At 45.5% G+C, this 15745-nt stretch overlaps 1 protein-coding gene across 4 annotated transcripts in view; it reads left to right on the top strand.

Moving 5' to 3' along the window:
- The window catches only part of MCM9 (minichromosome maintenance 9 homologous recombination repair factor), a 69249-nt gene that overhangs the window by 13023 nt on the left and 40481 nt on the right, over positions 1-15745 (top strand). For 3 of the 4 annotated variants that reach the window (XM_075202986.1, XM_075202987.1, XM_075202985.1), the window contains 2 exons: positions 355-480; positions 13902-14021. In XM_075202986.1, the coding sequence (XP_075059087.1) occupies positions 355-480; positions 13902-14021 (246 nt within the window). Of the gene's footprint in view, positions 1-354; positions 481-13901; positions 14027-15745 lie in introns of those variants that run through there. The other variant, XM_075202988.1, reaches the window with a different exon arrangement.

The raw sequence follows: 15745 nt of genomic DNA, 5'->3' as shown, positions 1-15745 counted from the left end.
TGGGACACTACCAGATGCAGAAATAGATCACTAAGCTTTTAAGAAAGAATTGTCAATTTCTGCAAATAACACCCTTTTACTTTACTACTTGCTATTATGTCATTTTGAAATTGGGATATATATATATGCGTTTCATATAATGTAACTGTTGTTTGGAGTAAAAAGTATGCAATGATTGGCATCTTCTTGAAACCTTAGTGCATGGTCTTTGAGCAAAAAGCAGAATTTCTACCACGGCTAGTGAAAATTCTGTTTGTTTGTAGAAATTGCTCGAAGAACATTAAATAGTATATACAGTCTAACTGTGACATCTTGAAATGATCTTAGGTAAAATATTTATTTTGTTGTTAACAGGTCGGAATGAGATCCTAGCTAGCCTGTGCCCACAGGTGTTTGGCATGTTTGTGGTGAAGCTGGCAGTAGCTATGGTACTGGCAGGCGGAGTACAGAGAATTGATTCTGTTGGAACCAGAGTGAGAGGTTTGTATTTGTTAAATGCACTTCTATGCTTTATTAGCCTCTTTCTTATTAGTTGCATGAAGGTAAATATGTATTGAATCAATAATAGTCAATTAGGTACATAAAGTTTTTACAGTTTATCCAACACGTTATATGAACAATAAGGACAGTGTATTTTGGCTTGTAATACGTGTGTACACTGTTATGGGGGAGAACATAGGAATCCATTATTCCTATGCAAGCCTTATCAAGTACACCAGATCATGTTTTCAGTATTTTCTTAAGCTTTGCATAGGTGTTGAAGAGAGGGATGAAATTTGCACTGTAGTCCAGAGCAAACAAGTTTGATATATACATTGATTTACACAGATTTGTTAAGAAAATTTGTCTTAAAAAGTATTTTCTTAGGAACCCCATTCAATTAGGAGCAAAAATGATACCATATGCACATACAGGATTCAAAATTTTTAAACGTAAAACGTAATTTTTACCCAAGTTACTGTAAGGGAAGTATGGTGGAAACTTTCCAAAGATTAGTGGAAAATGACATTGAGAAAATTCCAGATAGAATATCCTTTAGAAGAAACATGCCAAAAAAAGAATAATTAGCTTTGGACGAATTAAAGAACGATGACACAATTATTATAAAACCTGCAGATAGAGATTGAATTGTTGTCGTGGACAAATGCCGATATATCAAAGAACTGGAATGCCTCCTATCAGATGAGAGTACCTATCGGAAATTAGATAAGGATCCCACATCTCAATATCAGAATGAGCTTCAAGATCTATTCGAGGAAGGCCAACAATTGGGCCTTATATCCAAACAAGAGTACGATTTTAGTTACGACAAGAACCCTCAGATTTCTGTGTTTTATTACTTGCCCAAGATCCATAAAAGTATTTTGAATCCACCAGGACGTCCTATAGTGTCCGGTATTGATTCAATAACATCAAATTTGTCAGGATATGTGGACCACTTTCTACAGGACTTGGTATGTAAACAAAAAACTCATTTTAAGTATACTACGACCATATTACAAAGGTTAGAAAATTTCAAATGGAAAGAATCCTATGTTTTGGGCACGTGCGATGTAAAATCTTTGTACACTTGCATTCGGCATGCAGATGGTTGCGCACATGCATATCACTTTTTATGAACATGTACGGACCTGGAAAACGAACAAATCAATTTTATTATGACTATGATGGAATTCATTCTCAAACATAACTACTTTTTGTATGGAGAGCACTTATACCTTCAAATTACAGGAACTGCTATGGGGACGCGTTTTGCCCCTAGTTACGCTAATCTTTTTATAGCGAAGTGGGAAGACGACTACATATGGAACAATAAGCCATTTAGAGAGAAATTGATATGTTGGAGGCGTTATATAGACGATGTCTTCTTCATTTGGGAGGGAGGAAGTGGTGAACTTCAACAATTCTTGACTTATTTAAATAATAGTGTATGCAATCTGGAATTCTTGGCCGAGGCGAGTACAACAAAAATCAATTATTTGGACCTTATTATATACATTGAGGAAGATAAATTAAAAACAAAGAACTTTACAAAAGAAGTGGACAGCAATAACCTAGTGCTGCCAACAAGTAACCATCATTGGAATTGGATTGAAAATATCCCAAATGGACAATTTAGGAGACTTAAAAGAAACTGTACAGACCTAGAAAAATTTATTATACAGGGAGAAGAACTTAAAAGGAAATTTCTAGAAAGGAATTATGATAGAAAAGTAACATTAGCCTTTAATAAAGTGAAACGGATTGATAGGAAAGAATTTTTGCAATACAACAATCTGCTCCAGAAATTGTGTTTATTACGCAGTTTAATAGCAAGCAACACAAAACCTCTAGAAAACATAATTAAATACCATTGGCATATTCTAAGCTTAGATGAAGAAATAAAGACGTTTCTACAAAAGAAACCAAAAATTATTTATGAAAAAGCGAATAATCTCAAAAATATGCTTACTACAAGCTATTTACCAACCTCTGGAAACAAGTATGCAAAAACGGCAAAAGGATTCCATTTCTGTTTAAATTGCAAGGGATGTAACAACAGCAAAATATTTACAACAAAGCCTATCAACCAATTTAAGTCCAATTCAAATGTGAAGGAATTTAAAATTGAAGATGAGATTAACTGCAGCACAGAAGGAGTAATCTATTTGTTAAAATGTGCCTGTGGACTTCAATATGTAGGTAGGACCAAACGTAAATTGAAAACTAGAATTGCAGAACATATACTTAATATTCATAAAGGGGTCTCTACTCATAGTGTCTCTAATCATTTTTGGAATATTTACAATTATGATCCTAAAAGCTTGAAATTTATTGGTATTAAACGAGTAAGGAAATCTTGGAGAGGAGGGAACTTCATGGAAAAAATTTCACGGATGGAAGCAAAATGGATTTATTTCCTGAAATCCCTAGAACATATGGATTAAATATTGAGGATAATTTTGACCTAACCAAGCCACAGTAGTGACTACCCAGTGACAGTTCCGTGTAATCACGCGGGACAGTTTTAGAAGATTCCTGACACACCAAATGTGCGACTAGCTGCGGGAGATCGAAAAAGAGCAGTAATTGGGATGGCACCAGCGGGAACATCTGGGTAAGAATTACGTCATTATGGACTCTTATACTCCTGCTGGATACCACACGACCTTTTCACAAAAGAGCTATATACATTACATCTGTGTAAAAGTCGGTCTTCAGAACTATAACTCCTGACTATATGTTCTTAACAGCCTTTACAGGATTCCGCTTTAAAGTTTATTTTTATATGTTACTTATACACACGTGTTTGAATATATTACAGCGCCCTCTATTTATTGAGCATAGGTTAATTCGTCTAATTGACCAGGCCATTAAATGGCTATCCAAAGAGAAAATTTTCAATAAACAGTTGCAGAGAAGTGCAGAAAATTTCAGCTCAAAGAGCATAGCAACACTGGAACCACTATGGTACAGTTGCACTGTGTAATATGCATATTAAAGCCTTGGTCAGCGGTTCCCAAAGTATGCGCTGCTGCTGTCACTGGGGTGCCGCGGCCAGGGGACACAAAAAACAACTTGCCAATCCGGCAGCGCCCGGGACCCAGGATCCTCCTCACTTCTCACTGAATGTTGGGTGTGACGTCATCAAGCCCGACATATTCAGTGAGAAGAGGCAGGAGAGAGGAGAATGCTGGGTTCTGGGCGTCGCCCCAATGATAAGATAGAAGAGAAGACAGAAGAAATAGTAGAAAGAAGGCCAAGTATGGTAGGTAAAGAAACGGAGGAGAAGGTGAAAGGAAACAGTAATGGCGGGGCAAATGAATGAAGAAGGGGCCAGAGTGAAGATGAAGATGGGCAGACGGTGTGTGTGTGGATGAAGAGGGGGGAGATGGTGTGTGTGTGTGTGTGGATGAAGAGGGGGGAGATGGTGTGTGTGTGTGGATGAAGAGGGGGGAGATGGTGTGTGTGTGGATGAAGAGGGGCAGGCGGTGCGTGTGTGTGGATGAAGAGGGGCAGGCGGTGCGTGTGTGTGGATGAAGAGGGGCAGGCGGTGCGTGTGTGTGGAGGAAGAGGGGCAGGCGGTGCTTGTGTGTGGATGAAGAGGGGCAGACGGTGCGTGCATGTGTGTGGATGACGAGGGGCAGACGGTGTGTGTGTGTGTGTGTATGACGAGGGGCAGACAATGTGTGTGGATGAAGAGGGGCAGACGTGTGTGTGTGTGTGTGTGGATGAAGAGGGGCAGACGTGTGTGTGTGTGTGGATGAAGAGGGGCAGACGGTGCGTGTGTGTGGATGAAGAGGGGCAGACGGTGCGTGTGTGTGGATGAAGAGGGGCAGACGGTGCGTGTGTGTGGATGAAGAGGGGCAGACGGTGCGTGTGTGTGGATGAAGAGGGGCAGACGGTGCGTGTGTGTGGATGAAGAGGGGCAGACGGTGCGTGTGTGTGGATGAAGAGGGGCAGACGAGGTGTGTGGATGAAGAGGGGCAGACGGTGTGTGTGTGGATGAAGAGGGGCAGACGGTGTGTGTGTGGATGAAGAGGGGCAGACGGTGTGTGTGTGGATGAAGAGGGGCAGACGGTGTGTGTGTGGATGAAGAGGGGCAGACGGTGTGTGTGTGGATGAAGAGGGGCAGACGGTGTGTGTGTGTGGATGAAGAGGGGCAGACGGTGTGTGTGTGTGGATGAAGAGGGGCAGACGGTGTGTGTGTGGATGAAGAGGGGCAGACGGTGCGTGTGTGTGGATGAAGAGGGGCAGACGGTGCGTGTGTGTGGATGAAGAGGGGCAGACGGCGCGTGTGTGTGGATGAAGAGGGGCAGACGGTGCGTGTGTGTGGATGAAAAGGGGCAGACGGTGCGTGTGTGTGGATGAAAAGGGGCAGACGGTGCGTGTGTGTGGATGACGAGGGGCAGACGAGGTGTGTGGATGAAGAGGGGCAGGAGGTGTGTGTGTGGATGAAGAGGGACAGACGGTGTGTGTGTGTATATGAAGAGGGGCAGATGGTTGGTGTATGTGTGTGGATGAAGAGGGGTAGATGGTGTGTGTGTGGATGAAGAGGGGCAGACGGTGTGTGTGTGGATGAAGAGGGGCAGACGGTGCGTGTGTGTGGATAAAGAGGGGCAGACGGTGCGTGTGTGTGGATGAAGAGGGGCAGACGGTGCGTGTGTGTGGATGAAGAGGGGCAGACGAGGTGTGTGGATGAAGAGGGGCAGACGGTGTGTGTGTGGATGAAGAGGGGCAGACGGTGTGTGTGTGGATGAAGAGGGGCAGACGGTGTGTGTGTGGATGAAGAGGGGCAGACGGTGTGTGTGTGGATGAAGAGGGGCAGACGGTGTGTGTGTGGATGAAGAGGGGCAGACGGTGTGTGTGTGTGGATGAAGAGGGGCAGACGGTGTGTGTGTGTGGATGAAGAGGGGCAGACGGTGTGTGTGTGGATGAAGAGGGGCAGACGGTGCGTGTGTGTGGATGAAGAGGGGCAGACGGTGCGTGTGTGTGGATGAAGAGGGGCAGACGGCGCGTGTGTGTGGATGAAGAGGGGCAGACGGTGCGTGTGTGTGGATGAAAAGGGGCAGACGGTGCGTGTGTGTGGATGAAAAGGGGCAGACGGTGCGTGTGTGTGGATGACGAGGGGCAGACGAGGTGTGTGGATGAAGAGGGGCAGGAGGTGTGTGTGTGGATGAAGAGGGACAGACGGTGTGTGTGTGTATATGAAGAGGGGCAGATGGTTGGTGTATGTGTGTGGATGAAGAGGGGTAGATGGTGTGTGTGTGGATGAAGAGGGGCAGACGGTGTGTGTGTGGATGAAGAGGGGCAGACGGTGTGTGTGTGTGGATAAAGAGGGGCAGACGGTGTGTGTGTGTGGATAAAGAGGGGCAGACGGTGTGTGTGTGTGGATAAAGAGGGGCAGACGGTGTGTGTGTGTGGATAAAGAGGGGCAGACGGTGTGTGTGTGTGGATAAAGAGGGGCAGACGGTGTGTGTGTGTGGATAAAGAGGGGCAGACGGTGTGTGTGTGGATGAAGAGGGCCAGACGGTGTGTGTGTGGATGAAGAGGGCCAGACGGTGTGTGTGTGGATGAAGAGGGCCAGACGGTGTGTGTGTGGATGAAGAGGGCCAGACGGTGTGTGTGTGGATGAAGAGGGGCAGACGGTGTGTGTGTGTGTGGATGAAGAGGGGCAGACGGTGTGTGTGTGTGTGGATGACGAGGGCCAGACGGTGTGTGTGTGGATGACGAGGGCCAGACGGTGTGTGTGTGGATGACGAGGGCCAGACGGTGTGTGTGTGGATGAAGAGGGCCAGACGGTGTGTGTGTGGATGAAGAGGGCCAGACGGTGTGTGTGTGGATGAAGAGGGGCAGACGGTGTGTGTGTGTGTGGATGAAGAGGGGCAGACGGTGTGTGTGTGTGTGGATGAAGAGGGGCAGACGGTGTGTGTGTGTGTGGATGACGAGGGCCAGACGGTGTGTGTGTGGATGACGAGGGCCAGACGGTGTGTGTGTGGATGACGAGGGCCAGACGGTGTGTGTGTGTGGATGAAGAGGGCCAGACGGTGTGTGTGTGTGGATGAAGAGGGCCAGACGGTGTGTGTGTGTGGATGAAGAGGGGCAGACGGTGTGTGTGTGGATGAAGAGGGGCAGACGGTTTGTGTGTGTGGATGAAGAGGGGCAGACGGTTTGTGTGTGTGGATGAAGAGGGGCAGACGGTTTGTGTGTGTGGATGAAGAGGGGCAGACGGTTTGTGTGTGTGGATGAAGAGGGGCAGACGGTTTGTGTGTGTGGATGAAGAGGGGCAGACGGTTTGTGTGTGTGGATGAAGAGGGGCAGACGGTTTGTGTGTGTGGATGAAGAGGGGCAGACGGTGTGTGTGGATGAAGAGGGGCAGACGGTGCGTGTGGATGAAGAGGGGCAGACGGTGCGTGTGGATGAAGAGGGGCAGACGGTGCGTGTGGATGAAGAGGGGCAGACGGTGCGTGTGTGTGTATGAAGAGGGGCAGACGGTGCGTGTGTGTGTATGAAGAGGGGCAGACGGTGCGTGTGTGTGTATGAAGAGGGGCAGACGGTGCGTGTGTGTGTATGAAGAGGGGAAGACGGTGCGTGTGTGTGGATGAAGAGGGGCAGACGGTGCGTGTGTGTGTGGATGAAGAGGGGCAGACGGTGCGTGTGTGTGGATGAAGAGGGCCAGACGGTGCGTGTGTGTGGATGAAGAGGGCCAGACGGTGCGTGTGTGTGGATGAAGAGGGCCAGACGGTGTGTGTGTGGATGAAGAGGGCCAGACGGTGTGTGTGTGGATGAAGAGGGGCAGACGGTGTGTGTGTGGATGAAGAGGGGCAGACGGTGTGTGTGTGGATGAAGAGGGGCAGACGGTGTGTGTGTGTATATGAAGAGGGGCAGATGGTTGGTGTGTGTGTGTGGATGAAGAGGGGTAGACGGTGTGTGTGTGGATGAAGAGGGGCAGACGGTGTGTGTGTGGATGAAGAGGGGCAGACGGTGTGTGTGTGTGTGTGTGTGTATGAAGAGGGGCAGACGGTGTGTGTGTGGATGAAGAGGGGCAGACGGTGTGTGTGTGTGTGTGGATGACGAGGGGCAGACGGTGTGTGTGTGGATGACGAGGGCCAGACGGTGTGTGTGTGGATGACGAGGGCCAGACGGTGTGTGTGTGGATGAAGAGGGCCAGACGGTGTGTGTGTGGATGAAGAGGGCCAGACGGTGTGTGTGTGGATGAAGAGGGCCAGACGGTGTGTGTGTGGATGAAGAGGGCCAGACAGTGTGTGTGTGGATGAAGAGGGCCAGACGGTGTGTGTGTGGATGAAGAGGGGCAGACGGTGTGTGTGTGTGTGGATGAAGAGGGGCAGACGGTGTGTGTGTGGATGAAGAGGGGCAGACGGTTTGTGTGTGTGGATGAAGAGGGGCAGACGGTTTGTGTGTGTGGATGAAGAGGGGCAGACGGTTTGTGTGTGTGGATGAAGAGGGGCAGACGGTTTGTGTGTGTGGATGAAGAGGGGCAGACGGTTTGTGTGTGTGGATGAAGAGGGGCAGACGGTTTGTGTGTGTGGATGAAGAGGGGCAGACGGTTTGTGTGTGTGGATGAAGAGGGGCAGACGGTTTGTGTGTGTGGATGAAGAGGGGCAGACGGTGCGTGTGTGTGTGTGTGTGTGTATGAAGAGGGGCAGACGGTGCGTGTGTGTGTATGAAGAGGGGCAGACGGTGCGTGTGTGTGTGTATGAAGAGGGGAAGACGGTGCGTGTGTGTGGATGAAGAGGGGCAGACGGTGCGTGTGTGTGTGTGTATGAAGAGGGGAAGACGGTGCGTGTGTGTGGATGAAGAGGGGCAGACGGTGCGTGTGTCTGGATGAAGAGGGGCAGACGGTGCGTGTGTGTGGATGAAGAGGGGCAGACGGTGCGTGTGTGTGTGGATGAAGAGGGGCAGACGGTGCGTGTGTGTGGATGAAGAGGGGCAGACGGTGCGTGTGTGTGGATGAAGAGGGGCAGACGGTGCGTGTGTGTGTGTATGTAGAGGGGCAGACAGTGTGTGTGGATGAAGAGGGGCAGACGGTGTGTGTGTGTGGATGAAGAGGGGCAGACGGTGCGTGTGTGTGTGGATGAAGAGGGGCAGACGGTGCGTGTGTGTGGATGAAGAGGGGCAGACGGTGCGTGTGTGTGGATGAAGAGGGGCAGACGGTGCGTGTGTGTGTGTATGTAGAGGGGCAGACAGTGTGTGTGGATGAAGAGGGGCAGACGGTGTGTGTGTGTGGATGAAGAGGGGCAGACGGTGTGTGTGTGTGGATGAAGAGGGGCAGACGGTGCGTGTGTGTGGATGAAGAGGGGCAGACGGTGCGTGTGTGTGTGGATGAAGAGGGGCAGACGGTGTGTGTGGATGAAGAGGGGCAGACGGTGTGTGTGTGTGTGTGTGGATGAAGATGAAGAGGGGCAGACGGTGTGTGTGTGTGTGGATGACGAGGGGCAGACGGTGTGTGTGTGTGTGTGTGTGTGTGTGTGTGTGTGGATGACGAGGGGCAGACGGTGTGTGTGTGGATGAAGAGGGGTAGATGGTGTGTGTGTGGATGATTTTTGTACATGTTGTTTTATTTTGTTTTATTTTGTTTGATCTTATTCCTCTTAATATTAGCTGTAAATTATTCTTTGACAGAAATATAATTGAAAAAAAAATAATATTATGAATAATAATATGAAAAATATTCTTTTCCCTTGGATTTATGTATATTATTTTTTGCAAACAACTTACCGAGGATTTCTGTCCTGACCTAAATACTTATTACGTTATTTTGACTCAAACACTTAAAAACGGGACTGATCGGTAATTATTTTGGAGGGGTGCCTTGAAAAAATTATGGAGACTCTAATGGTTCCGCAAACTGAAAAAGTTTGGGAACCACTGGCCTAGGTAGTGGACATGCATAGGTTAAAGTAAGACAGTGAGTGCCTGTTCTGAAAAATCATCAAGACTGTAACAAAACATACCGTATTGTCTGCTTCATTATCCAGTGACTCCCAAGCAGTGCAATACTCTTTGTATTACATAGCCTGACATAGAGTACATTACTTCTAGCTATTTGTATACATTGTGTGTCTTTATGTCTGGAAAGCACTCGATTAATGGCTTTGCAGAGGTAACTGAATTTATAAATAGAAGCTTTAATTTTTCCTATGAAAGCATCTTGCTGAATCTTTTTTTCTCTACAATATTGTGGCGTTTGTAGTTTTAGTTTGTTATTTTTGTTTCTCAAAATGTGAGAAGGAAAGTGGGGGCGTCCTTTTGAACAGGATCCCGGTCTTCAATGATAACTAGATAGGGGGCAAAGGAGAAGACAGGAAAGAGTGCAAACTCCCATCAAGAAACTCCATAAAAGGGGACTATTTGGATAAAGCAGAATATTTTTCAGTGTCTTGGAATGCCAATTAGTAGAACCATGTGACACAATAGTCATTAAACCTATCAGAAGAGCAGAGAATCGGATCATCCATATAATTATAAAATTTTATGCGGGTGAGCCATTCCTTCAGAGTTGGAGGAGAGGAGGATCCTCATTGCACTGGAATCACTGCCTTTGTGACACTATTTAGATGTTTTAACAGGGATTTTTTATACAATGAAATTGGAAGGTTTGTCCGATTCAATAACCAAAAATCTGTGTGGTCTTGTACTTTGGATTTCATAATTTCTTTTGAAGTAGCAATGACGCTATCCCAAAATGGCCTTATATTACGCTTGGCCTCTATATATTCAAAGGGATGCACACCAGATGGGCCCATCAGCTGGCCAGTGTGAATGATCCGTGCCTGAGACCATTTTCTTAAATTCCTTTTCCTGGATTCCGGGAGGAAAGGACTGGTTGGCATGCAGTGGGGTCAAGGAAGAAAAAATTGATGTATTACAGTAGTTTTTTTTTTTTATAGGGTACTGAATATTTGGCAAACTCGTAAGCCAAGGAATGACATTAGAATTATTTTTGAGACCATTGTTCTATTACCACCTACTGCTTGTCTGCTCTCGCCCTTGTCCAATCAAGTATTCTGCCACACATAATAGCATCTGTGACAAAACGAGTGTGATAACACCTTAACCAGCCTGTCCCTCGTTTCTCACAACATGTGGATTATAGCATGTACTTTTTATAGCCCTTGCTTTTGTTCCCCAGCTCAGCAGAGTACAATTGCAGTGTCTAATTAGATGTGGGTAAGGGGACATTGAAGCTTATTGTAAATATGTATATGGTTTATTGTATATCGTTGATATTGCAGTGAAGCTGTTATTCATTTTTCTTAAATTGTAGCGAGTTGAGTTATGGCTATCAACTTAACCTTGCCAAAACTGAGCTCATAGTTTTTCCTCCCTCTCATACCCCATCCCCTTCTGACCTCTCCATCACTGTCGACAACACCTCTATCTCCCCTGTCCCCCAACTTCGCTGCCTTGGTGTCATCCTCGACTCCTCTCTCTCCTTTGGCCCCCACATCCTCTCTCTTGCTAAATCCTGCCGCTTCCAGCTGCGCAACATCGCTCGCATCCGGCCCTTCCTCTCCCAAGATGCCACCAAATGCCTTATCCACTCTCTGATCATCTCCCGCCTGGACTACTGCAACCTCCTCCTCACTGGCCTCCCCCACTCTCATCTCGATCCCCTTCGATCCGTCCTTAACGCTGCAGCTAGGCTTATTTTCCTCTCTCGCCGCTCCTCTTTTGTCTCCCCCCTCTACCTAGCCCTTCACTGGCTCCCATTCCCCTTCAGAATCCTCTTTAAGCTCCTCACACTCACCTACAAGGCCCTCGCCAACTCCACTGCGCCCTACATCTCCACCCTCCTCTCTATTCATGCTCCATCCCGCCCTCTCCGTTCTGCCTCTGACCGTCGCCTCTCTTCCCCCCTTATAACCTCCTCCCACGCGCGTATCCAAGACTTCGCCCGCGCTGCCCCCCTCCACTGGAACAAGCTCCCTCCCTCCATCAGAACTTCCCCTAATCTGTCCAGCTTCAAACGGGCCCTAAAAACCCACCTTTTTCTTAAAGCCTTTCTGTCTCCCACTTAACTTCCTACCTTATCTTCTGCCTCTGTCCCCCTACTCTCCCTCTCTCCCCTGCGTTTCTCTGTCTGTCCACCCCTCCCCTTAGATTGTACGCTCCTCTGAGCAGGGCCATCTCTCCTCCTGTTTCCACCACTTCTAACTCTGCTCTCCAGCTACTTAGCCCTCCTCCTCAAAGGTCCTCCACACCACGTCCACTTTCGCTCCCTCCTCCCCCCTGGGGGTCTCCCTGTCTTCCGCGCCCCCCTTCTTGGGCCCCGTCGTTTTCGGATCCTCCCTCCCCCTTCCCCGCCCTCTCTAGCTGTGCATTGAGCGTACTGAGTTGCTGTGTTTATTGTACTGTGCTGTCTCCCATTGTATTGTGATTTTGTTTGTCTCTGTACGGCGCTGCGGATGCCTTGTAGCGCCTTATAAATAAATATTAATAATAATAATAATATCAGGTTCCAGGATACAGGTAAGGGGGCTGTAGCTACATTCCCCCCCCCCCCTTTCTCTACAGGAAGCATGGAACAACTAGGGACCCTGTGACATCACAAACTAGTGTAAGGGGTTAATTTCAGAGGGGGTTAACTGTTATCTGATATTTGGAGGTGGGGAAGGCCAATTAGTACCCATTGTCTTCCAGAGGACTGACTGAGACATTATGTCTGGCAAAAACCGCAGGGGAGCCACTTTGGAATAACAGCTCATCTCCACTCCCCCTCCAACCCCTTGATCCAGCATCCACCAATGTTTAAAGAGGGAGAGAGCCGGGGGTTTCCCCAGGGAGGGGAAAACACTGTTGAAATTTGACCCTAGATATAAGAAGTCACTCCATTGGGGGGGGGGATGGTGGTCATTCTGTGGATTTGATCCTGGAAGGTGCTGGTGTTGAGTTGTCGTTCTCTACCAGAGACTACATGTGTAGCTGAGAGAGTTCCATGGGTCTGCAAATCAGGACAGCCAGGTGATTAACTCCTTAAGATATTGGTATAAAGTACAGATAATGTAGTGAACCTACCTGGCATTTACTTTGTGTATATAATATTCTAGTGATTGTTTTTATTACAATAAATGTATTTTTCCTTTCTAACTGCGTTTGCCTGAGTGACTATATGAATCCTAGAAGGTACTGGGTAGGGTTCAGTGGCATAGTAAAGCACCCACTCTGAAGTGGGTAGAATTGGGGCAGAAAACCTGGTATTTTCACAGCATCATAGTAAGTCTCGAAGTGAGGGAGCTGAAGCCCACCTGAGTGTCACACCTGAATAAAATTTCATGCTTAAAGAGAAGTTTCCTTCTGCCCCACACAAAGGGGCATATTCAATTGTCGGCGGGATTGCAGAAAATCCCGCGGTCCGTGCACGATTACCGTTATTAAGTGTTAATATGGTAAAATACTTGCTGGATTTCAGCTCGCGGAAAAACAACAATTGAATATGCCCCTATGTCTAATCAGACGGTTCACGTTTGCGAACCACTTACTAGGAATGTAAATCTGTAGAGTTTGCAAAATATTCAAAACACGTGGGAAAATTACAGCGAATCATACATTCTGATCAGGTTGGTTTTGTCCCTGGCCGTGAGATAAGGGATAATATTGCAAAGTTCTTGATCTTATACACTTGGCTTCCGGTTCTTCCACCCAGTCTATGTTACTGTCAACTGACACCAAAAAGGCGTTTGACAGAATAGACTGGACTTTTCTGAGAGGTGTTCTAACCTGCCTAGGCCAAACAAGTCTTCATAGAATACACATGCTTACACATATACTCGCACTACACCACCAGCCCACAGCTAGAATAAAAATAAATGGTGATCTTTCAGAGTCGGTGACAGTTTTAAATGGTACTAGACAAGGATGTCCTTTATCACTACTTATTTTTGTTTTATGCATGGAGGCATTGGCAAGGTTGATAAGACTAAACCCTGATATTTCTGGGATTCAAGTGGGTAAATCTACGTACAAACTTGTGCTTTTCGCTGATGATTTGCAATAATTATAAATCCGGTAATCTCTGTTCCAAATTTGGATTTGCAGTTTTACACATTTTAAGATAATCTGTTCAAATTCTGTAACAACATGCCTTTGTTTTTACATGGCACCTGAAACATGTTAAGTATCTGGGGGTCTTTATTACTAGAGACCTTTTATGGTAATTTTCAAACCATTTACAACAAGCTTTGAAATTAAATGAAAGAGTGGCGAGGGAAGAATTTCTCGTGGATAGGTAGAGCTAATATTGTCAAAATGATTGAGTATTTTCAATGCACCAAATAACTTTTTCTCTTCTGTAATATTTGTAAGAAGTTTTTGTCTAGGAATATGAGGTTTAAACAAGTTCCACACAGCACCTACAATGTTAAATCATTGACAGAAGTTTATCTATTTTCTTTATTTAGGGGAGTCCCATCTACTGCTTGTTGGAGACCCCGGTACAGGAAAATCTCAGTTTTTGAAATATGCTGTAAAGATTACTCCAAGATCAGTTCTTACTGCAGGCATCGGATCGACTAGTGCAGGTTAGTGCTTCATCAACCTTCTATATCATTCAGTTCTTCTCATTATAGTCATGCAATTAATGTGAACTTTTGTCTTGGGTGATTTTAGCTCCCATGTTTAACAATATATATGGGGTTGGGTTTTGAAAAATGTTTTTTCCCATAGGGAATGCAAGAGCAATAATTGAGAAGAACAATCCAGTCAGTGGGGCATTTTCTGGAAAGAAGTAAAGATAGATTTTCTTTCTTTGAGTAGCGGACAATTGCTTGTGGCAAAATTCCTGTGTCCTGTAGCCCTTCGAATCTAAAGTGCTATGCAACACCTTATCTATCTATGCTTCAAGCAGACCTTGCTGCAAAGTCATATGAATAATGGGCTCCTATGTACAACTCATCACAGAAAAAGATAATTTTTATAAGTTACTACTGTATTTTTATATTTTTAATTGCTAATTCAGTTTTATCTACATAATCAAAATACGTTGATTCCTATACAGCAATCATAGAGATATTGGAAATATATATATACGTGTGTATATATATATATATATATATATATATATATATATATCTATCACACTCTGTTAACTATCCTTTTGGTGCTATTTGCATGAAGTAAAAGAAATGCATTGCAAGCTTGTGTTCTTTGTCAGGAATGCAAAACTGATATCAAATAGATGATGGCGCTTATGTAAACTGCATTGCTTACACACATATTCAGTACGATACAAAATGACCCACTGGCTCACTACACCTGGACTTTCTTAACTGACAGCCAATCAGAAGTGGCCAGCATGGGAAACTAGTAAAGATTGGCTTTAGTCAAAGGAGTCCTGGATACTCCTGATCGTAGCCATTCAGTGGTGGTTATTTATCTTGAGGATTTGACTTGGGAAGGAGGCTATTCTGCCCTTTTCTGATAGGCTGTCACCACCACTCCTCCTACAGTATGTGTGTCCATATAATTGTAATTGTGTTCCAAGGATGGGGGGGCGGTGCATGGGACTGACTGTCAAGGCAAGTCTTTGTTGCTGGACCAATAAGGAGGAGGTCTGTCAAAAATAGAATGGCCATAGCCTCCTCTGCGCTGTGTAAGATTCGGACAACTGTAGTGGCATCTTTGCCAACCTAGTGGTCCCATTATAATGGACATTAGTCCTTTACATCCCTATCCAATATACCAAAAGTGTAAAAATAAATAAAATGCATACAATTTTAAAATATTAAATAATTTAAATATTAAATAATTTAAAATTATAATGGTACAAAAATACACCCTGTTCAACAATTAAATATAAAATACATTATTTGTCATATTCTAAATGCTAAAAAATTTCCCTATGAAACAATTTACCCACTCGCTAAACATGCATCAGTAAATAACTATGACCAGGAATAGCCAGGGCTCCCCATTAGCCAACAGCCAATCACAACTTGTTTCTCATCCAGGCTTCTTGTTAGTTGGAAGTTTGGGAGCATACATATTACTGTTAATGTATACACACTTTTCTTTCTTTAATTTCCCATATATAAGTAAAGCAATATGCCAGTGCTTGCCTATACCTGTATAAAAATTCAGGGTTCCAGCTGCATAACAATATAAATACACTAAAAAACAAACAAATCTAGACTATTCTAGACTTTCTATTTTGCCATATAAAGCTGAGGATACTTTGGAACATTTATATGCTTCAGATTTGGTTAAGCTAATTGGTAATCCAAATGCGAAAGATTGAAGTATTTCC

The sequence above is a fragment of the Mixophyes fleayi genome, chromosome 3 (genome assembly GCF_038048845.1).
Source record: "Mixophyes fleayi isolate aMixFle1 chromosome 3, aMixFle1.hap1, whole genome shotgun sequence".
Lineage (NCBI taxonomy): Eukaryota > Metazoa > Chordata > Amphibia > Anura > Limnodynastidae > Mixophyes > Mixophyes fleayi.
Note: the sequence above shows the minus strand (reverse complement) of the source record. Positions and strands in the feature narration are given on the sequence as shown.